The 23814-nt window shown below is 44.7% G+C and overlaps 1 protein-coding gene across 1 annotated transcript in view; it reads left to right on the forward strand.

The window, feature by feature from the left end:
• LOC147740928 (uncharacterized) overlaps positions 1-22452 on the forward strand; it is a 272292-nt gene extending 249840 nt beyond the window's left edge. Inside the window, exon 11 of the mRNA XM_086936071.1 lies at positions 21583-22452. Within this exon, the coding sequence (XP_086792197.1) occupies position 21583 (1 nt within the window). The 3' untranslated portion in view covers positions 21584-22452. The remainder of the gene's footprint in view (positions 1-21582) is intronic.
• The last annotated feature ends 1362 nt before the right edge of the window (positions 22453-23814 follow it).

A 23814-nucleotide genomic window follows, 5' to 3' on the forward strand; every position in this document is an offset into this window, starting at 1 on the left:
TTAGATACTAAGAAGTGAAAAAAGGCACTTAGCTCTTCTTTGAACAAACAAAGCTGTTCATGGTATGGCCTCTGGGATCCTCACTCATCTTGGTGTCTCTGACCTAGCCTTGCAAATAATGTAATTTTTTTATCTGCTCCATGTGTCTTGAAAAAGACGCATCTGCTGTCCCCAGAGACTCTAGAGCGACACTAGTTGGGAAAGTGCTACCCCACCCAGAAGCACCATTCAACTTGAACAAATGGTTCATGAGGAGCGCACCTTTGAACATATAGGTCTGTCTTCAGATAGCATATTGTTCTTGTGACTCTCAAAAACATTACCCACCGGAATCTACTACAAGACAATATAGCAGTGGTTCTGTCACTGAACACCACTGATGAACAGTAAGGTCTACCATTCTCAGTAGAAGATGTTCTACCCTTTTTCAAGCCCCGTGGCTGAGACAATGGTTTTGGTGACCGACTGCAAGACTTACCTCTAAGCCAATTGGACCCATTGCAGCTGGCTTGGAAATCCTTCCTCTTTGTCAGCCAGTTCATTAAGAGGCATGTAAGGAGTCTCATGCTCTTGCTTCCTCTGTCAATTTGCTACATGACATTTTGTTACCTACCTGATCCTTGCCATGACCAGATCAAATCGCAGACTTTTTGGACCAATTGCCTCCTGTGACATTAAGCTTCTTTCGAGGAAGGTGCCTTTTTTGGTGGCCTTGTTATCCATCAGTAGTTATAGGCGACCGGGCCTTTCTCTGCATCGCATCCTTTTTGAGGTTCCCATGGGGACAGGGTTGTTGTCCAGATTCACTCTTTCTTCATAACAAAAGTGCTCTTGGAGTGCTACATGAAAGATACATTTATCTCTGAATTATTTTACTGTCTCCATCCTGTCTCTGCTGAGGTGACATGATTTGACCATGAGGCACAACTTGCACTTTTATCTTGAATGACTCAGGGATCTTTGTTAACCAGAGCTGCTACTTATGACTTCTGGAGGCAAGAAGGCCAGCTGAGCTGATGCTAAGGCCATCATTGTCAGGTGTTAATATAAGTTGTCGATTCAATTTGAAAGCTTTTATTTGGTTAAATAAATCAACCATATAAGCAGTACAGTCATAAACAAGTAATCTACAATAAAATCAAAAGAATATCAAACAGTGGATTGGAAAGTACAATACATCAAAGTTCGTAAACATATTGGTACAGATACAAAAGTGCAAGTGCATATTACACATGGGAATACAAGCATTTACTAGGACATATATTGTCATAATTCGAAAGTGCAAATGCATATAATTACATGATACCCTTAAAAACATACAGTCAAATGTCAATAATCATAGATTTCCTAATACTAATGGATTTTAGAAGAAATGTAGCTAAATAAAAGCACAATCGTTTGTCATCCAATCTGAAGAGCAAATTCATGGCATCTGTAGTAGATCTTATATTATAGTGTAAAAAGAATGGTTTTAGATAAAATTTCCTAAGATGAGAATAAAATATACAGAATAATAACATATGGCAGCAGCTTTGTCGTAAAACTCCATCACATGGGCATGCGTGAGCAGAACACTGTTTCATAATTGGAAAATTAAGAAGATGATGTACAATGCCCAATCTTAAGCGTGTCAGCACAAATCGATGCGAGGCTCTTGTCACTACTGACAAGTAAGTTTGGAAACCCTGTTTAAGATCCAATTGCAGATAAAAGAGGAGAGGTGATTGATTCTTAGTAAAGTGGGAACGGGCCTCTATTTTATTTGTTAGCAAGGTTAGTTCTATCTCAGCTCTAGCAACAGAGGCAGTACACCCAGGATCCAATTGGATATCACAATTGAATAACATTTTAAACCAATAAATAATTTTGTTAAGCTAGGGTATTCTTAAGCAGTTCTCCAGTTTGAGGCAGTCCCGTAATATAGATTGAGTAAATAATGTTTCCTCTTTTGACCATATAGATTTCCATAATTAGAGGGGTCGTGTTGAAACCAGATCTGAAATATATTTAATGCCCACCTCACGATGAATCAGTTCCATGGAGGCAGATGAAGGGACACAAAGCAAACACTTTAAAAACACATTTTCGGTTTGTTGTACTGTATTACCCTGAAAGTGACCCCAAACACCTGCCTCATAAAGAGGTGCGATGACGCATCGTATCTCATAAATTGTCAACATATCTTTGATGTGTCGATTGCCCAATTTGGCCACAAATCTAAAAATACCATTTATATTTCTAAGCATCTTAGAACAGGCATTTTTTTGTTCCTGGGCCCATTAAATATTCCCTGCAAATATAATGCCCAAGTAACAGAATGTCTTGACTGTCTGAACCCTGAGACCTTCAATATAATAAGAGCTAGATGTTATAGGGTTCCTGCCTCAAGCCATAACAAAACTTTTTGATTTATTAATTAAAAGTTTTCTTTTGGCGATAAAACCAGTAAAATTATCTATAAGGCGCTGTAACCCAATAGGGGTGCCAGTTAGTAAAACTGCATCATCGGCGTATAAGAGGATTCGGACAGACTTCTCATCCACCCTAGGGGCATCCGACTCAAACAGTTTCAGGGCTGCGTCGACTTCATTGATAATTTGTCATAATTGTTACCCTTTACCTGGAGCACTGCCTCCATCATGTGCCAGGGATCATTCCACTAGAGCTAAGGATGCATTGATGAGATATGGTATGAGGCATTTTGGGCCTGATTCACAGAAATAATTTAAGACAAAATCCTAAACTTACTACTTATGGTATTCACAGAAGTTAGGATTTTGTCTTAAGTTTGTCTTAAGACAAACTTAAGACAGACTTAAGACAAGTCTGTCTTAAGTTTGTCTTAAGCCTGTCTTAAGTTTGTCTTAAGACAACTAGACAAACTTAAGACAAAATCCTAACTTCTGTGAATACCATTAGTAGTAATTTTAGGATTTTGTCTTAAGTTAGATCTGTGAATCGGGCCCTTTGTTTTTAAATAAAAGGAATGGTAAAACATGAATATTTGTTAGGGTATGGTTCAGCCACATATGATGGCTTATTGGTACTGATACTCACAGGTTCAATCATGTATTTTTAGTATTTTTTTTTTTAATTTCATTTATTTTAAAGATTTTATATAGTGCTGGCTAGACCCGGAAGTATCAGAGCACTTTACATGAGTATCAGACAATAATTGCAGGTTACATCTTTACAAACGTTAAACAGGTATTCGAGCATGGCAACATAGTGACAAGTAAGGTTGAGACAAACAAAAAGGAACATATAGGTAAGAGAAAAAGTAGGTATGGGGAGATATTCCAGGGAGGGGGGTAGGAGCAGGAGAAGTAGACAGAGAATTGAGGAGGGAATGAGGAGGGGAGGGTTAGAGACACTGCATGGCAAGAGGAGGGGGAGGGTGACAGATACACAAACCGGTTGATGAGTAAAATCTGCACCCAAAGTCCAGTAAGCTGTGATCCCTCGGGAAGTGGTATCATTTCCTCATCTCTGTTGAGAGAGGCTCCCTAAGCGCAGTGGACTCTCTCAGAGGGATCTCTGAGACTCCAAGGCCTACCTACTGGATCCTTTCCCAAAAAAGGGAGAGAGAGTGCTTTGGCAAGGGGTGTCATACCATACCTCAACTGTGAGTGGCTCCCTTGGCACTGTGGACTCTCTCAGCGGGTACCCTGAGACTCCAGCGTATATATCTTGTATCTTTCCCCAACAAGGGGAGAAGGAGTGCTTAATTAAAGGGCACAAAAGGACAGGGGGCTATGCGGCGTAGCAGGCAAGGGGAAGTTTCAGGTGAGAGGGGATAGGAGCAAAGGAAGACGACAAAGAATGAAAGAATGTTGAATGGGAACAGATACATAGATAGGAGACAAGGAAAAAGCAGAGTAACAGAAATATGATGTGGGGGGCGAGACAGGGGGACGGGGAGATAAACTGTGCCCAAAGTCCGGATGGGTAGGTGACGGTCAGGGGATGAACCAAGGCAGATCTCCTCAATAGCTGAAAAGAGCAGCTCCACCGGGTGTCGGACATAGTGTTCGGACTCCGCTGTCAGGATGGAGATCAGGAGTATGCTCAGAGATTGTCATTGTGCATTGATTAGGTGGTGGTCACTTCCACCCCTCGTTCACCTCTGCTCCATGGCTGCCTCTTTGGTCTGTTTACGCTGCCGCAGGGTCCCAACAGGCGCACCGGTCCCAGGCACATTCTCTACCTAGTGACGGTAGCAGCGAATAATTGCAAGACCTTGTTCTTTGAGGCTCTTTTGGGTGGCATAAGGTGGGAGGTTTAGCTCCATTTTCAATTCTGCTTTAAAATCCCTTAGGGATGACATAAGATCTTTCTTGGCGAGAGCCCTGGCGGTCGTCCCTTCATCACGGTCTAGAGGCCAGAGTTTTTCTACTGGCGGGAAAAAGCTAGAGACCTTATTCGATGCTCTAGTTACCGTCTTCTTCTGTGGCATAGAGGCTGACCTAGCCCGCTCTCCACTGTTTTGGCATTGGGAAGCGTGAGCGGGGGGACCAGGTCTTAATGTATCCCTTGGTTGTTGGCCGTCGAGGGAACTCGGCAATTGCGGGCTATCCAGGTCCTTGCTAGATCAGTTCTTACGAAGCGACAACTTCCCAGTGGATTAGTAGGAGGCGTGGAGCGGGATATATGTGTTAGGCCCCATTGCGTATTCAGGACTTTCAGAAGCTGCGTGCACCGGATATCCCAATGGCCCGAATGGCCTGTTCGGTTGCTCCACTGGCGGGGATAGCTAAAGCTCCGCAGGGCTCAGTGCATAATCAGACCTGCGACATGTTGAGATTACGTCAGAGAGGTGACAGGAGAGAAGTGACAGGCAAAGCAGTAGTGAAGATGTGATGCGTTCCCAGTGATAGCTAGAGCCTCTCCTATACCGCAAGGCACCACCTCTGTAGTCCGCAAACACACCTCAGGCAGCTACTGGCATTCAATATTAAGTCCCGATCATTACAGCATCATTGGGGTAAGCGCTGCCGGCAGGAAGTAGTCAGAGGGAGAAGTAGGAGATGGAATGGTGCCGGTTACAAGTCTGGCCGCCATCTTAGGGACAGGTGCGTCTCCCTAATATGTCAGTAGGAAGAGCAGAACACGCTTCGCCCGTCAGATGGAACACATTCGGGGTTTGCTGCTGTATTCCATGCGTGTGCCTTTATAGAGGTCCCTCCAGTCTTCCGCTCCGCCCCGCCTGCACAGTTTCTCCCAGGACAGGGGCCATCGTATCGCTGCACCACATGATGACCTCAATAGCATAACCCTCACCTCAGGTGTCATTGTATCGTAGTGGGTGTCTGGGAGCATCTACGGCTGCCAGTGGTGAGGTCTCAACACCCGATTCTCCCCGCATCATTCGGGAGAGTGTCGGCTGCCATTTTGGATAGCTGCAGCGTCTCCCCAGTAGGATTACAGCACGGCTCGCAGGGGCGATCTCGGATGGATGGGGTTATTGGCGCACTTACCCCACTCACTCAACCTGTGGAGTGCCACCAGTTTCCCAATCTGCCACGTTGTCGTAGCAGGCACTTGCCCATTGCTGCCAGATGTCAAAATGGCAGCCTCCTGACTTTGAGGCACTTCACAAAGCTGCACTTTTGAAGAAGGCTATGAAGCTCGATTGTTATTGCACACCACTCAGCATATAGACGGCTGGAATTATTGCCACCATGGCGGGCCCAGCCCTCAGGAGTTCACTGCTATTCCCTTGTCACAGCTTTTACCTAAATGGCTGCAGCAATCAGGGTGCGGCACTACAATCAATAAAAATCATTACAGTAAAAGTAAACAACCTATTAAAACAATAATAAAACTTCAGTTGATTAAAGGGGTTACCAGCCTTCCCCAGTGCCACCATGATCAGCCTTACCCAGAGTTTGTGATCATGGATGTGTGGCCTTATTCATAGTCCAGAGTCACGCAATGTTCTATGGCAATTGGGTAGCATTACACGGCTGTGCTCAATAAAGACCCCATCAGCTATCTTCCGCTGGATTAACAGTGCTCTCCTCCGAAGTTTTATTGCATCCGTTGGCAGCTTTTAAGGCAGACCTGATGTAGTGGATGAATTTCCCTAGTCTTGCTAGCGTCATTGTGCTGGAAGTAGAAAAGCACATGGCTAATGCTTCACTGCAAGATTTTTTCCCGTTGGTGATACCAATCGGGTGCAGAAGACGCAGGCGTTCGTCAATGAGATTGTGGCAACAGCATAAGAGGTGCAGCCACGATTCCCTCTCGTAGGGACACAGTCTACAGTTTGTGGTTTCCTCCCTTCGTGCCCATGCAGGTTTCAAATTCGCATTTCCTAGAGTGATTAATCTCATAGAGAGAATTTTACTTCTCGTTAATGGAGTGAGAGCTTCGCTTAGGTAAGGCTGTGCTTTGCCAGCTGTATAAGAGCTATTGAGTCGATCTAGGTGTGAGCGTTATCACACCCGATTAATAAACATACTCCATGATATTGTAATTTACCATGTGCAATAAATAGCACCCATACTGACCTATGTTATCAGTCCCTTAGTAGCAGCCTTTTACTATTTAAACCAATCATACAGCCCCCACATACACACAGGGCCATCTTTACACCCTTTGCAGTAGGAGTCTCTCACTACTGACAACATTCACACCCTTCCTAGACTAGCAGTGCACCACAGAGTACTGTCACACCCCTCAAAGACCAGCAGTCACACCCTACCTGATGCAATCTCACACCTCTCATAATCTAGCAGGAAAGTGAATAATGTCCGGCTTGTTAGTGAAAGGCCTTTTTTTATTGATTGGTAAGTTTGTGACTGTGAGAGTATGAATGTGTGAGTGTGAAAATGGACAAATGAGACTGTGGGTAGGTGAATAGATGGAGGAATGCAAGGGCAAGTGCAAAGATGATGAAAGACTAATTGCAAGAGTGAAAGAATGAGTAATTGCATGGACTGAAAAAAATGCATTTTCAAGTGTAAGCCACACTACTGGTTTTACCAGTGCTTGTTTTAAAAGCAGCCTACTGCTTTAAGAACATGGGCTGGTTATTGTTTGCATGTTAGGGCAGGGTAGGCTACAGGGTACTATGACCGGAGCAGTCGCGTCTGGAGCTAAGTTTTAGGGGATGCTGTATTATAAAATAACTTATCGGTTAATAAGAACCTATTGCAGAGTTCCTTGTCTGTCCAGCAGGTTCGAGGCAACAATAAAACTGTCAGGATAATGTTGATGTTCATGCATAAGATATATCAGAGTTTTGTCTATTGGCAGTACTGATTCATCATGAGTACAGACGGTTAATATGCCTGCTGCAAAGACCGTGCATCATGCAGATCACAAAACAGTATTTTATGTGGATAGCTCATGGAGTTGCTGTTTTTGCCCCAGAGATCCGTTTGTTACTTGAAGGCCATAAGTTACAATCCTAATATAGCACAGTGACCTATGAACTGTCACCAAAGAACTGCATGCTATAGGTTAGTGCATTATATTGTTCCCCTATTTTCTTACGTCCCTAATGTTGCTAAAAGGGATAGCTTGGGTAGAAATCCATTCTTATTAGTAAACCCAACCTGAACCACTGGAGTACGCTTTAAAAAATGTGTTCTTCTTAGACCTGACAGCTGTAGGGGGGTCTTCCCCCAACGTTTGCCTCCCTCCCGCCACTTTCCCAAACAAATTTTTGCTAGTTACCACTAATGACCATTGCTACAGTGCTTGTGCTCTCTCCCCTAAACATGGTAACTTTGGCTTATTCCCAATTGGCATATTTAATTTACTTATGAGTCCTTGGTAATATGCACTACATGTACCCAGTGCCTGTAAAATAAATGCTACAAGTGGGCCTGAAATACTAATTGTACCATCCAGTTAAGTAGCCTTCTAACTGCCCTTGCAGAGCCTATAAATACAGTTTTAAACTGCCACTTCAACCTGGAAAGGTAACCCTCATGCTAGGCCTAAACCTTCCAATTTCATACATATAAGTCAGTCCTAAATTTATTTATTTTATTTTTAACATTTCTTAAGCGCGAACAATTGCCCGCAGGCGTCTCAGCGCTGTACTTTGTATGCTCCCCTGTGCGGTCTTATGAGTATTTAGAGGTTGAATAACCATGTTTTCAGATTCTTTCTAAAGGACATAAGATTTGGGCTGGATCTTATGGATTGCGGGAGTGTGTTCCATAATTTTGGGGCGGCAACCAGGAAACGTCTGTCTCCCCAGTTGACCAGCTTAGTCCGTGGCACTACCAAATCGTTCAGTTTAGCTGAACGGAGTGTCCGAGAAGGAATATATGGAACAAGATGGTCTCTCAGGAATTGAGGTGCTTGGTGATGTAGCGATTTGTACACAATGCACAGTGTTTTGAATTTAATTCTGTTCCTGATAGGGAGCCAGTGAAAATTCCTTAAGGTCTCAGTTTTAGGCTTAAATTTAGGAATATCTGAGAGAAGTCTGGCTGCTGCATTTTGGACTGTCTGCATTTTCTTGATAACCCTAGCTTGGGCATTGGCAAATAAGCCATTGCAGTAGTCTAATGCCGACAGGACAAGAGCGCTGACCAATGTCTTGCCTACATTTTTGGGAAGAAAGGGAAGAATCTTCCTGATCAAGCCTAGTTTGTAAAACCCAGTGGTGGCTGTCTGATTAGCATGGGCCATGAAGTTTAAATTGTCATCGAAGATGACGCCCAAATTTCTCACCTTCGTGGCAGGTTTAGGCAAGGCTCCGAAGGATGATGGCCACCATATTGGAGACCAGTTAGGACTGAGATGGCCAAAGGTTACCACCTCAGTTTTATCGGAGTTCAGTTTTAAACAGTTTGCTGCCATCCATTGTCCAATGGCCAGCATACCTGTTTTAAAACTCTCCGCTACTGTTTCCCCATCGTTTCTGACGGCCAGAATCAGCTGGGTGTCATCCGCATATGAGGTAAGGTTCAACCCATGCGCTTTGATGGTTTTAGCGAGGTCCGACACATAGATGTTGAAAAGTGTCGGACTAAGGGATGAACCTTGAGGTACCCACCATGGCAGTGACAACTCTGCAGACTCGAATTGTCCCAGGATGACTGCCTGGGATCTATCCGTCAGAAAAGATGCCAGTAGTTTTTTTGCCAGGCCTTGCACGCCCATCTTTTCGACACGATCGACTAAGATCTTGTGGTCGACCGTGTCGAAGGCGGCCGATAAATCTAGAAGCACCAATAGTGCAGCACCACCTTGGTCTCTGATACATCGGATGTCGTTCGCCGCTTTGATGAGCGCTGTTTCAGTTCCATGAAACTTGCGGAATCCAAATTGTGTTTCATCGAGCAGATGGTGTTGCTCGATGGATTCCGCAAGTTGAGTATTCATGGCTTTCTCAGCTATTTTGGCAAGAAACGGGAGGTTGGCTATAGGCCTATAATTTTTCAATTCAGTTTTATCTAGGCCGGGTTTTTTCAAAAGTGGCTTTAATAAAGTCTTTTTTAAGGGATTAGGGAAAATGCCTGTACGGAACATTAGATTGCATATTTGGGTTATAACAGGAATCAGGGTATCCATTAGTGAACGGAGGGTATTCAGGGGGCAGGGATCCAATGCAGATCCAGACTTAATGGTTTTGATGATATCCTGGATTTGGTCTTCTGTGATTTCTGCAAAGTGAGACAAGTTATTGCTTATGAGTGGAGTAGTTATATTTTCAGTACTTTGATTATCACCAGAATTGAATGCCGAGAAAATATCATTCACTTTGGTGAAAAAGAAAGATGCCAATGAGTTGCAAAAGCTTTGTGAGCAAGGAGGGTTCAGGTCAGGAACGCATCCCACCAGCTGTTTGGTTATTTCGTAGAGCTTTTTGTTAGAGTTTTTAGCACTTTCAATTTGCTCACTGTAGTACTTTTTTTTGGCCTCTGTGATCAGGAGTTTATATTGAGTTAGAAGTTCCTTATACGTCTTTCTACTTTCGTTGTCATAGTTTTTCCTCCAATGTCTTTCTTTATTTCTGCATTGCTGTTTGAATTTTCTGAGCTCTTCTGTGTACCAAGGAGCTGAAGGGGAACTTCTATTTCTAGACATCCTTTTTACTGGCACTAGTTTATTGGCAGCCTGATCTAGCCATGCTTGGTATTGCTCAGTTGCAGTTTCTGGGTCATTGGACAGAGTGGGTTTTGAGATGTCTAATGCGTCCTTAAGGTTAGGAATGTTGTTATCTTTCCATACTTTAAACGATTCCTGTTTGGGGTCAGGCGTTGTAATGGTAAAAGATTTGTTAATTTTTATCGTGGCCTGTACCAAGTAGTGGTCAGTCCAAGTCATAGGCAGGACGTTGGTTACCAACAGATTCTCTAGATTGGTGAATATTCCATCTAGAGTGTGTCCTGCGTTGTGGGTAGGTCCCTTCACCAGCTGTGATAAACTGAAGACCTCCATTTCGGACTGTAGGGACATGGTGTCTTTATCTTCACTACAGTCAAGATGGAAATTGAAGTCTCCTAGGAGTGTTATGGATTTATCATTTGCTGAGGCTTCTAAGATAGTGGCGATTTCTGTAAGAAATCCCGACCGAATTTCTGGTCGTCTGTATAGTAGTATGCCTCTAAAGTTATAGGAGGGGGACAGGTAAATGTCAAATTGAAACGCCTCGCATGCTGTGGAGGGAATTGCCGTGATTCGGATTTTAAGAGTATCACGGGCAATTATGGCTATCCCACCTCCTATTTTGCCAGTTCTATCTTGCCTGTAGGATTTAAATCCTTTTGGTACGGCTATTACAAGATCTGGATCCGATGCTTTATCCAACCAGGTCTCTGTCAGGAACATTATATCGATGTTCCTGTCTAGAAGTACATCTGCAATTTCTTGCCTGTGTTTGGCCAGAGAACGCACATTAATGAGGGCTATTATAACATTTTGTATTATCTGATCTGGGTTGTCACTTCCCACCGGTTTGTTTAATAGGGGAATGGACGCTTGACAGTGCTTGCAGTTTAATATAGTCGTAGACGATATAGAGTCTGGGCTATATCTAGTGCATCCTTCCTTGATTTGAGGGCGAAAAGTAGGCCCCGTCAACCCACAGGGTGGGGAGCCAGGTATTAAAAAGGCAAGACTTGTACTTTAAAACTTTTGATGTCCTGGTCATGAAAAACTCCTGATTTAACTTTTCACTACTGTAAGGCCTATCTCTCTCATAGGATAACATTGGGATTATCTTATTGCACTTTATAAGTATAAATCCCAGTTTAGTGATAGCAGAGATGATGTGACCCCCTCAAGACTTGATCAAGTCAGGGAAGGAGGGGAATGAGACAACATGACAGAGAGAACAAATTTCCCTTACCTACCACATGATTTTAGTATAATGGTATTTCAGATTATAATCAAGTATTGGTGACAGAGGCTCAACAATGACTTACATTCTTTCAAAAATATATAATTTATTTCATTTTTGTAAATATAAATTCTATTAGTTTGCATCAATTAAAATTCCTCAGTTCTTCATATAATACAAAATTACCAATTTTTATAAAGACAAAACATTTTTTTCAAATAGTGTAAACAGAGAAAAGCATAAAAAGTGCATACAAATCATGGCTATATACAAGATTGAATTGCTACAAGTTAATACATAATTCATTAACCCCCTGGTAGAAGAAGAAAGTACCAACATATACACGCATTCAGAACAATCTCAACATTCTCACTCTACCTACATACATCACCACACCATTTGTAACAAGGAAGTAAAATCATGAGTACAGGTCTCCAAGATCAGTGTGAGACCCCGCACTTGTCGACGCGCGTTTCGGCGGCGCAAGGCCACCTTCTTCAGGACCACTTCCAATGAAACAACCCAATTATCCAGGGGATATAGAAGAGCAAGTATTGTAGACTCAGGCAAAATTCTAGTGAAATGATCTTGTTTTAGGATTAGGTATTCATATTGTGTACGTCTTCCAATTAACAATCCCTTTGTAGATAGTTCCTGAGATCTATTTGGATTTCTGAAATCACTTCATGTGGCACGATTCTTGACTTTTTTTTTAAATATACAGCTTTATAAGATAATAGATGTGTCCACAGAGTCTTGTAAATCCAGCTTCTAATTAATTTTTTGTAGAGGGACGCCTGCCAAACCTCTCAGTATCCCTAATGATGCCTTTACGGTGGCGTCTCTCATGGAGTTCCGCGTTCCGAGTTTCAGGCAGATTGCCCTTCATCAGGGAACAACTCTGTAACGTAAAGCAGGGTGTGAAATACAATGAGGAAACCTTTCCAAGGTTCAATATATGAGATGCTTTTAGTCTTATTTAAAGTAATGTGTGAATTGCTCTTAATCTTATCTTTTAAAAATGTGAAAAAATGCGGTGCCATTATATTGGTGTTCATCATGAACCAGAGAGAGCTGGTTTGTTCTTGACTGTTATAACTATTAACATGTCATGGACCGTGCTGATATTGGGCGTGCCGATCTCTGTTGATATCAATGCTTATTGATGAAAAAGTACCGGTTAAATGCATGGTCATGCACTCGCTCCCTGGGCTGCTCGTATGACCATTTGTATTCGAAGTCCAGGAGGTCAGGTAAGTCGAGTAAATCCCTGCATCAGAAGAAGTGATAGCATGGGTCCGCTTTGTTCTGATGTGGAATGGCATAACCACCTTCAGCAGGAATGCTGCTTTCTTCCAGGGACTAATTTGTCTGGTAAGAATAATGTGTATAGCTGCTGGATAGGCAGGGACTGAAATTCACTCGCTGCAAAAGTAATGGTGATGCTTTCAATAAACACATCACAACCAGTGATTTGGAAAATTATGGTTAATCTGATAAATGAGCTGGAAGATAACCCTTAAGTCTTCGACTGGCTAAAAACAAACAAAACGACAAGATATCAGCCAACTTTGCATTTAAGGATTGGACGTCACTTGAGGAACACTAGACAACATACTTGGCTGACCCTCCTGTATACACAGTTTTAGTAAATGGATGCCTAACTACGTACACAGTTTTGGTGGGTGGACACCTACCAACTTGTGAGGGAGTTCAAAAGCCATCAAGTGTCACCGCTCAAATTAAACGCATGAAGTTGTAAGTTGTCCAGTTTCAGATGCAGAACCCAATCCTGTTGCTGAGATATAAAGTCCTTACAAAGTGGTAGCCTCATAGGGGGACAATTGATCATTGCCAGAAGTTCTGGGTATCACCCTCTTGTGTCCCAGGTGGTTCCACTATGATGTCTCGATCCTCTTTTCGAACTGTATCAGCACTCTGGTTATAGGAGATAAAGGCAGAAAGGCAAACAGGTGTCCAAACCCCGGTGAAACAGACAGCATCTCTGAGGGAGTACTGCCTTGGGCACTCCAATAAACAAAAGTTAGTACACTGCACTTTCAATGTGGTGGCAAACAGATCAAGTCAGGGTTCTCCCCTTTGCTGCAAGATGCCCTGTGCCACCACCAACTGTAACTGCTATTTGAGATCTGCTAGCCATTGGTGTCTGACTTCATCTGCCCTGGTGTTTACAGGTCCTGCCAGGTTCAGGGTAATCAGGTAAATGCACAGAGCATTCAGCCACCTCCAGAGGCCAGAACCTTTTGTCACAGGGTCCAAAATCCCACTCTACCCTGTTTGTTACAATAACACATGGCAGAAGTGTTTTCCTTGATTGTCGGGAAGAAACCATTCATAGCAAGTGAGTTGCTCAAAACTCTCATAGTTGATGTGGAGGCACAGGGTTTTAGTCCTCTGATCTCCACCTTTCCCAAGTGACCTGCCCAATCCCGCAACAATGCATCCGTAAGGACCATTAGTTCTGATGGGACAGTGAGAGGTGTCTGTTGCTGATTCAAATCCTGGTCCAGTTGTGGTCAAGCAGCCACCACTACAGGTCTTTCACAGTCCTCCTCTGTCACTCTTGATTCTGAGTTCACAGAGACTTTAGAGCACGCATATGCCACCTGGCATGATCCATGAGCAGAATGCAAGAGGCCAAAAGTCCAAGAAGCCCAAGAGCTGCTCTTACTGAGACCTAGGTGAAAGTTTGAAACATCAGGATCAAAGCTTAAATATCCTGAGCTTGTTGACGTAGAGCAAGGTCTCTGAAAAGCCCTGTGTTGAGGAAGGCTCTGATGAAGGGGAGCCATTGTAAAGGATTCAGTGCGAGTACAACACATTGATGTCTGCTGTCTTCTGGAAGTGTCACATAGGGCCTGATTTAGACCTCGTGGACAGGGTACTCCATCACAATGGTCACAGATATCCAGTTTGCCATTATGTTTATATTTCGCTGGATGGGATATCTATCACCTTTGTGACAGAGTACCATGTACGTCATGAACTAAATCAAAGCGACAGAACAGAGGGCAGAGGCTAATAGAATCCACACCCAACATGTGAGTAGTGTCCCCTTATTTAATGAAGGTGCACGAAACCAAGGAGTACTTCCCCCTATACTCCCCACAGTATAGGAACTAATCCTACAAATTTAATACAACAAAAAAAAGGTTTCAGCACTCTATAGACAGATTAACAATACTTCTCATCACAGTCCACTTTAAATAAGTATTAAGGAAATGATTGCACATAAGGAAAAAAAGGCATCCAAATTTGATAGATGTATTTCTTGTTCCAAAGTTCTCTTTATTATTCACAAAACAGAATCTTCTTTCACAGACGGATTCATCATAGCCAACGTGTTTCGTCTCATTAAGAGACTTCTTCAGGGCCAATAGGTTGTGGGAATGAATGTGTTAAATAGAAAAATAGTAGAATACTATTGGTTTAGGTTAAAAGGTCAGGTGACAGTTGGACTGTCTTGCTAGACCTAAAATCTTTAAATAGGTAAATGGCTTTCTTCCTCCCATCGGTCCTGCAGCCTGGGAAAAAGCACACAATATCACCATTACAATATCATGTGTGTGCCCCATAATATTCAAGCTCAGGTACTGGGATAAATATTCAAAATGATCACAGCTATGTGGAGAGCAAGCACTCTTTTGTGGAAGCACATAATTTCTGCACAATCAATACAGGTACTCTTGGCTCCCAACGTGTGAGCAGAGCCAAACCCGTCTCCTGCTGATTCCCACATAATTATCTGCTGACAGCTACGCTGTCAACCCAGCTCATCCTCTCAGTGTCAAAAGACCCCTCCACCACCACAGTTACCTTCGACTGATGTATGATGAACGTCGCTGACTGGATGAAGGACAACTGTTTCCAGCTCAACACGGACAAGACTGAAGTCTTCTGCTTTGGGAACAACACCTCTTCTTGGAATGATTCATGGTGGCATGCTGAACTTGCATAACCCGCAATCTCTGCATCATCTTGGACAGAAAGCTATCTGTGAAGAATCAGGTAAACGTAATCTCTTCCATCTTCCACACCATATGTGTGCTCTGCAAGATCTTCAGGTGACATCCAGTCAACACCAAAAGGACCATCACTCTGGCCCTAATCACAAGCATGTTGGACTATGGGAACACTATCTACATAGGAATCACTGCACGCAGGGCTGGCTTTAGCGCTGGTGGCGCCCTGTGCGACAATGTCTTTTGGTGCCCCCCCTCACAATGACCACCTCTGCCACGGATGGATTCCCTCACTACCTCCCTTTAACAGTGCCCCTCAAGTCCCCAGAACCACTGTCTCTCTGATTCATTTAGTTTTATAGCACCACTCATACCAGTGTAAGGTAACACCATTGTTAGGGGTTCTCTTGAATAACAAGAACTGTTTTCCACCCAATTGAACCCATTTGCCAAGATTAGGATATATCAAGTTTTGTTATGTTATGTTAAACTCTACTTGTATAGCGCATGTTCACCAGGTTGGATTATTGGCACTGCTCTGATGGGTTAGGCTAAGATGTTACTAGTATGCCTGTTTGAATAGCCATGTTTTTAGCAGTTTACGGAAGCTCATAAGGTTTGAGCAGGATCTGATCATTAGTGACAGGGAGCTCCAGAGTTTTGGGCCCAGGGTGGCAAACCTAGACCCCCAGTCCGTTTTAGCCTGAAGGATGGTATAGTTAGGATGTGCATGTGGGCGGCTCGTAGATTACAGGTGGGAATGAATCTGTTGATCGAGCTGTTAATGAATTTTTGGTTCTTACTGTTCAAGGATTTGAATATGATGCATCCTGCCTTGAAGGCGCCTCTCTGGGATACTGGAAGCCAGTGTAGTGCCAATGAAAGACTGGGCAAAAAAACATATATAGCTCTAACATATACCTGGCAATTTATACACAGCTCTTTGATTACAGTTAATAGCTCAATGTTCTATATTTCAATTTTTACTTACAAATGACAACTAACAAAAGGAGCTCTCTTACAGAAGCACTAACCCACTGACCTTTCCACATTACATGCACTTTGTTATCTGCATGGTACAAGTTCTTAGCAGGAGGCATTTTAACCCTCTGCGCTACCTTTGGATGAGTCAAAACTTTCACCAGACAAACCTCAAATCTCTTTCCAGGAACACAATAAATCACCAGAGTTATCTGGACATTTTAATTGAAGACTACAAAATTTGCTGGAGGCCAGGAGTGTGGAGGCTAGTTGGTGCTTTTAAAATTATAATATTACTTTTAAAAATGACGCCCCCACCCCAAATCAGCGCCGGGTGCAGTAGCACAGATGGCACCGCCCTAGTGCCGGCCCTGACTGCACGCTTCCTGAAGAGACTACTAACAATACAACACTCAACAGAAAGATTAATCCTCGAACACCTCAGATGAACCCACATCACACCCCACCTCAAGAACCTACACTGGCTCTGGAACCAGAAGAGATGCCAGTTCAAGATGTTGACCCAAGCATACCACACCATGCACACCGGAGGACCAGCATACATCAACAAACACATAACCTACCACCAATCGACCACACTCCTACAAATCGCCTCCCTCTTTCTCGCAGAAACCCCCAGATATGCTGTTGCCTCAACAGAGGAAGGTCATTCTCACACCTAGCATCCACAGTTTGGATAGACCTTCCTCTGCACCTCAGAACCACCTCATCACTCAAGCAGTGGGGAAAAGGAGTAAAAACCTGGCTGTTTGAATGAACAGGTCACCACGTAACAGCTAGAAGAACTCCAGCACCTTGAGATCCTCATGGGTGATTTGTCGCAGTCTACAAGTCCTTGTTTGATTGATTGATTGGCCATACAAATGGAGACTTCCCACGCACACAATTTATGGTAGTTTCACATCATGTTAAAAAAATCTTTTCTCATGGCAAAGGCACCAATGTTTTCCAGGATTGGAACTGGAAAGGTGAAAATAGTAGAGGAAGATATTTACAGAGAGAAAATGTGTTCCTTGTCCCGTAGGAAAAAAGAAAGAACTGCGGGTACAAAATCATTAATTGTGCCACATTCCACCTGCAAACATGTACATCTATTGCAGTTCTGAAAGCGGTATTACAAGTCAGTGTTTATGCTTATCTAGGACTTTGTCCACCTCCCCAGGAGTACTCCTGTGGGAGCAAAACACGGAGAGGTGTAGCGCTGCGGCCAAGGCGACTGATACTGGAATCTGAGGATCACGGTTCGAACCCCGGCGCCGGTGGCAGATTAGCCCAGCACCATGTGACTCTGGGCAATAGCTTGCTTAATCTTCCCAACGGCCCCCAGCGCCTTGAGACCCTTACGGGTGATTGCTCGCGCTTTACAAATGTGGATTATTATTATTACTCCAAAATCTGGAAACCTCAAAATTTACCTAAATCAGTTTTTCCAAATGTTATTGCATTGGAGACAGTGTTAGATCTTAATTTCCTGAGGCAATGTTTCCCTGCGTTAAGGCACCTCCCAAAACAACAAAGTCAGAAAATGAAATTCATTAAATAGTTAAGTCGCAATTTATTGTGTACACTCAATAGCTGAGTTCTAGATCGACAGAAGTCATTCAGTGTTAAAACAGAGTTAAAAAATAAGGCTATACAGTGCCGTGAATGCTAGTAGTGCAAAGCACATAAGACAGCCAAATCAATAGAAACAACGGACAGTATCCAAAGCAGCATCTAAGTCTTCAGGTAATTCTTCTAGTTCAGGGGTACTCATAGTATGGCCCGCGGGCCACTGGCGGCCCAGCAAGCCTTCCCTGGCGCCCGCGGACCTTGCAGACATAATACCCAAGTTTTATTATTATTATTTTTTTTAAGAGTGTCTGCAACCAGAGCGCGACTCAGACTCTGCTGCTCTGTGGGGGCCGGGCGATTCCCGCCATAGTCAGAGTGGGGGTGCAGGGGCGCTGAGAGGTGAACAAAGCCTCATAAACATGCCAATGATCTTTTAAAGACCTGTGAAGTGCTTGGGTGCGGCTTTTTGTGTGCGCCTGGAAGCTGTCACAGCCCGGGCACACACAGGCAGGGTGAGGAAGGAGAGCGAGGGAGGGAGAGCAAGCGAGGGAGCGAGGGAGAGCGAGGGAGGGAGACAAGCGAGGGAGAGCTAGGGAGGGAGAGCAAGCGAGGGAGGGAGGGAGAGCAAGCGAGGGAGGGAGAGCAAGCAAGGGAGCGAGGGAGAGCAAGGGATGAGAGCAAGGGAGGGAGGGAGAGGGAGGGAGAGCGAGGGAGGTAGAGCAAGGGAGGGAGAGGGAGGGAGTGAGAGAGGGAGGGAGGGAGGGAGGGAGAGTAAGCGAGGGAGAGCGAGGGAAAAAGAGTGAGAGAGAGGGAGGGAGAGCGAGCAAGCGAGGGAAGGAGAGCGAGTGAGGGAGAGCGAGGGAATGAGAGCGAGGGAGGGAGGGAGGGAGAGCGAGGGAGAGAGAACGAGGGAGAGGGAGGGAGAGCAAGGGAGGGAGGGAGAGCAAGGGAGGGAAGCAAGGGAGAGAGAGCGAGGGAGAGGGAGGGAGAGCAAGGGAGGGAGGGAGAGCAAGGGAGGGAAGCGAGGGAGGAAGAGCGAGGGAGGGAGGGAAAGCAAGTAAGGGAGAGTGAGGGAGGGAGAGCGAGGGAGGGAGGGAGAGGGAGTGCAAGGGAGGGAGAGCAAGGGATGGAGGGCAAGCAAGGGAGGGAGAGCAAGCGAGGGAGAGCGAGTGAGGGAAAGCGAGGGAGGGAGAGCGAGTGAGGGAGAGCAAGTGAGGGAGAGCAAGCAAGGGAGGGAGGGAGAGTAAGCAAGGGAGAGCGAGGGAGAGAGAGGGAGGGAGAGCGAGGGAGGGAGGGAGAGCAACCGAGGGAGAACGAGGGAGGGAGGGAGAGGGAGTGAGGGAGAGCAAGGGAGGGAGGGAGAGCAAGCAAGGGAGCGAGGGAGAGAGAGCGAGGGAGAGAGAGCGAGGGAGGGAGGGAGGGAGAGTAAGCGAGGAAGAGCGAGGGAGAGAGAGTGAGGGAGAGGGAGGGAGAGCAAGGGAGGGAGGGAGAGCAAGCGAGGGAGGGAGAGCGAGGGAGGGAGAGCGAGGGAGGGAGGGAGGGAGAGCGAGGGAGAGAGAGCAAGGGAGAGGGAGGGAGAGCGAGGGAGGAAGGGAGAGCGAGGGAGGGAGAGCGAGGGAGGGAGGGAGAAGGAGTGCGAGGGAGGGAGAGCAAGGGAGGGAGAGGGAGGGAGGGAGAGCAAGGGAGGGAGGGAGAGAGAGCGATGGAGACAGAGCGAAGGAGAGCAAGCGAGGGAGACAGAGCGAGGGAGACAGAGCAAGGGAGACATAGCGAGGTAGGGAGTGAGAGAGAGGGAGGGAGGGAGAGGGAGGGAGGGAGAGCGAGGGAGAGCAAGCAAGGGAGACAGAGTGAGGGAGACAGAGGGAGGGAGACAGAAGAAGAGAGAGGGAGACCTCAGAGAGAGGGAGACCTCAGAGTGAGGGGGAGGAAAGGAGAGAGGGAGACCTCAGAGTGAGGGAGACAGAAGGAGTGAGATAGAGGGAGGGAGAGGGAAGGAGAGAGAGGGAGACCTCAGAGTCAGGGGGAGGGAAGGAGAGAGAGGGAGAACTCAGAGTGAGGGAGAGGGAAGGAGAGAGAGGGAGACCTAAGAGTGAGGGAGACCTAAGAGTGAGGGAGACCTCAGAGTGAGGGAGACCTCAAAGTGAGGGAGACCACAAAGTGAGGGAGAGGGAAGGATAGAGAGGGAAGGAGAGAGAGGGAGACAGGGGGAAGGGGAGAGAGGGACATAGAGTGAGGGAGAGGGAAAGAGAGTGAGGGAGAAGGAAACAGAGAGAGAGAGAATGAGGGAGAGGGAAGGAGAGAGAGGGAGAGAGGGAAGGAGGGAGAAGGAAGGAGAGAGAGGGAAGGAGAGAGAGGGAAATAGAGTGAGGGAGAGGGAAATGGAGTGAGGGAGAGGGAAATAGAGTGAGGGAGAATGAAACAGAGAGAGAGGGAGACAGAGAGAGAGAGTGAGACAGTCAGAGTGAGTGAGACAGAGGAAGAGGGAGAGTGAGACAGTCAGAGTGAATGAGACAGAGGGAGAGATGGAGAGAGGGAGTGAGAGAGTCAGAGTGAGTGAGACAGAGTAAGACAGAAGAGAGACAGAGGGAGAGAGGGAGATAGAGGGAGGGAGAGAGAGGGAGGGAGACAAAGGGAGGGAGAGGGAGAAAGAGAGGGAGGGAGAGAGAGAGAGAGAGAGAGAGATAGATGTGTGTATGCCGGGTCTGGTGGCTCAGTGGACGAAGGCGTCCGCTGCAGGAACCTGTGATCAACCTCATGGTCACAGGATTTTTTTTGCTCTAGCCCCTGCCCCTTCCCCACGACCCCACCCCCACCGGTGCAGCCCTCGGACCCAAACCATACTGTAAATTTGGCCCCCGAGAGAAAGTTTGTGAGTACCCATGTTCTAGTTGATCTCCGAAATCCCAGAATGTCTTCTAGTTGAGCCCCAAGATGAAAAGGGGTGACATTTTTCTTCATATGAAATCACAATTTCTGCAGAGTCATCATGGTGCGAGAAAATGCAACACTTTCTCAGCAATTTAGAGCACATAAAAATGCACTTCACATTGCTTTATCACCTAAGCACTTACCCACTACATGAATAATAATTCAGCACCATCACTGCTAATGTCATCAGTAGATGCTCGAATGGAACAGAACAAGATATATTAACAATAACATGTTATGTGAATGAATAGGTGAAGAAACAGAAGACCTTGTAAATGTTTCAAATTACTGCTGAACTGTAGAAGGTTCATCAAGAGCAGAACAACAATAACAGTGGAAATAAACGAGAACATGTCAGATTGTTGGTGTGAGAGGAGTTGTGTGTGAGGGCAGGAGATAAGCAATGAATGAAGGACAGAGATGACTCCATCTTAGACAAGATGGTGTTTGCACTAAATGTGGCCTAGTCAACATATCAGAAAAACACATCACAGAAAGACAACAACACTATATTGGTGTGTACATGTGTAATCACTTGTGAAAATGTACTCTGCACATTGCTAATGATGCACAAGAATACAAACCCATGAACATGTGTAACACGTTTGACAAGCTTTCTGAATCACTAACAGGCAACTATTAACAAAGTCATTTTCTAAGGCTTTGTGAATCAGCCATTAAGAGGACGATGTTCTATGACCTGTGGCCACCCCACAGCTTTCTCTCATGGCTCATTTCCTTAGAACTCTGTATATAAGTCTTTGATATTCTTTTCGGTCAGTCATAATTTTCATTTTATCTTTAAAGATTCAAGGTGCATCCAGAAAGCACGACTGCGACTGACACGTGGTGCCTACGAAACCATTGATGAGCGAATGAATAGAGGATCTGCTACAAACTTACTGGGGAGGAGAAGAGACCCCGGGTGCTGGCCTAGTGCCCTATATTCTGTATTCTTGAGTGCATCATTATAACTCTTATGCAAAGATGATGTGATTATTTGATCCAGAATGTAATGCTTTTGATTTTCCAATCTATAACTCTTTTCCATGCAAAATAATTAACCAATGATTGATAGATAATAAACTTGGTATTTTCCCACAACTGTCTTCTGTTCTCTACAAAATCGGGGGTGTTAGTCCAACTGAACAGCACATGGCTGTTTCTACTGTCGGTAATGCATCTGCATCTTTTATAGGGGCATCCAGTGAAGAGAGAGTTCTCTTAACCCAGTCCTGCATCAGTAAGAGTCGCCATCAGTAAGACATCTAGAATGATCCGTCGTTTGAGGAGGTCTGAAAGGATGTTGAGACATATTATAATACATATTATGAAATCAATCACTGGGTGGACCATTCAAAAGAGATCAGGTGGAACAACCCTTGTGGCTTCATTTCTCAATGCCCCTTTAAATGCACTTGAACAACAAGTTCAGAGTGATGTGGCCATCAACCCCTAATTAACAAGTAATCTGTTGCCTCCTTGTGCTGCCTTTTCTACTTATCTAACTGCCATGTATCAGTAGGAAAAGGCTGCAAACCAGATAATATTTAAAGTGAGCCACTTTTCCTCACCAGAAAATACTATCATATCTGTACACAGGTGCTCTACACCACGTTTAGTTAAGGATATTGCTAAAGATATATGTTGTGAAAGATTGACACAAGCATAACTAAAACTGAATAAATGTTCATCATGAATAAAAGAAAACTAAAGTATACTTGTCATGAATAAAAACCTAAAAGTTACCACCTAACAGGAAAGTAATGTGTCTGGATGTTATTACCTTGAATTGTATGCCATTGAACATTTTATGCCTTCAATATGAACATATGTGACTCACCAAATACATTGTCACCATTGTAAACATTCTACAAACATTCTGGAAAAGGAAAGTGTGGTAATGTGCAAGCCTCTGGCTTGGAATGTCTAGAGTTTAGAATGTGTCATTCGGTCACTGGAGTTCTGCATTCTGATTGTAAGCAGTTGCTCCAGTGCCCCTTCATGAAGAGATGTATCTTTCTGAACAAACCTGCTGTAACCACTACAAACTACGTGGAGTCATCATTACAAAACTGGCGACATTTTTGGATCACTTGGATGTCCTTTTTTTTTTGTTTAAATATTTGTATTCAAAAATTTTTACAACGTTTATTCCCCTAACTCCTCCCCCCCGCCCCCTGCACAGGACATGAGAAAAGCAAAAAAATACAATCAAGTTTTGTTTTTTCCACAACATTATTATATCTCAGGTTACAATAATTCAGCCTGGCAAATTATAATGGGTAAGCTAGAGCATCAATCAAAACAGCTGGTAAAAACCCCGTGAAGGGCGAACAACTAAACATAACCCCATGCATACAGCTTGAATAATATTCCTGATTTACATTACACACCCGCCTTGAGATCCTATGGAGGTTCTATGTTTCCTGCCACCCTATTCTTCCAATCTGTTACTGGTTTCCAGATCTGCAGACCAAGGGATCTGCCCTTCTTCCCTTTTCTGGCATATAACGCTTTTTCCATGTTGTATATATATAAAAGCCTGGCCAACCATTGCTGCATAGTGGGGGGAGCTTGTCTCGCCATGCTGAAGCTATGCATAGACGAAATACTGCCATGGCTACAAACAGAAAGTTCTCCAACTGTGATTGCTCTCCAGTCCCGTCCAATCCCATTAATATTACTTTGGGTGTCACCGTTAACTTACAATTCAACGATCTATCTAAAAACCCTTCGATTTCTTTTATCAGAGGAACCAGGTTGGGGCATTCGCCAAACATGTGAACTATGTCTCCCTCCTGGATGTCGCATCTTGGGCATGTTATCCCTTGTGTGCCCCTCCCCCCCACTGTGCAATTCTGGCTGGGGTGTAGTATAGCTTGTACAAGGTCTTATAATGCTGGGCTTGCAATGAAGAAGAGCGGAGAACCTCCTGTCCCATCTGCAATGACTTCTCAAAGATCCCCTCCGTAATCCCTAGCGCATCCATACATTTTGCTTCAAATTTACCCAAGTCATCTCCCCTATGTGCTATAA

Source organism: Lissotriton vulgaris, chromosome 1_1 (assembly GCF_964263255.1).
Source record: "Lissotriton vulgaris chromosome 1_1, aLisVul1.2, whole genome shotgun sequence".
Taxonomy (NCBI): Eukaryota; Metazoa; Chordata; class Amphibia; order Caudata; family Salamandridae; genus Lissotriton; species Lissotriton vulgaris.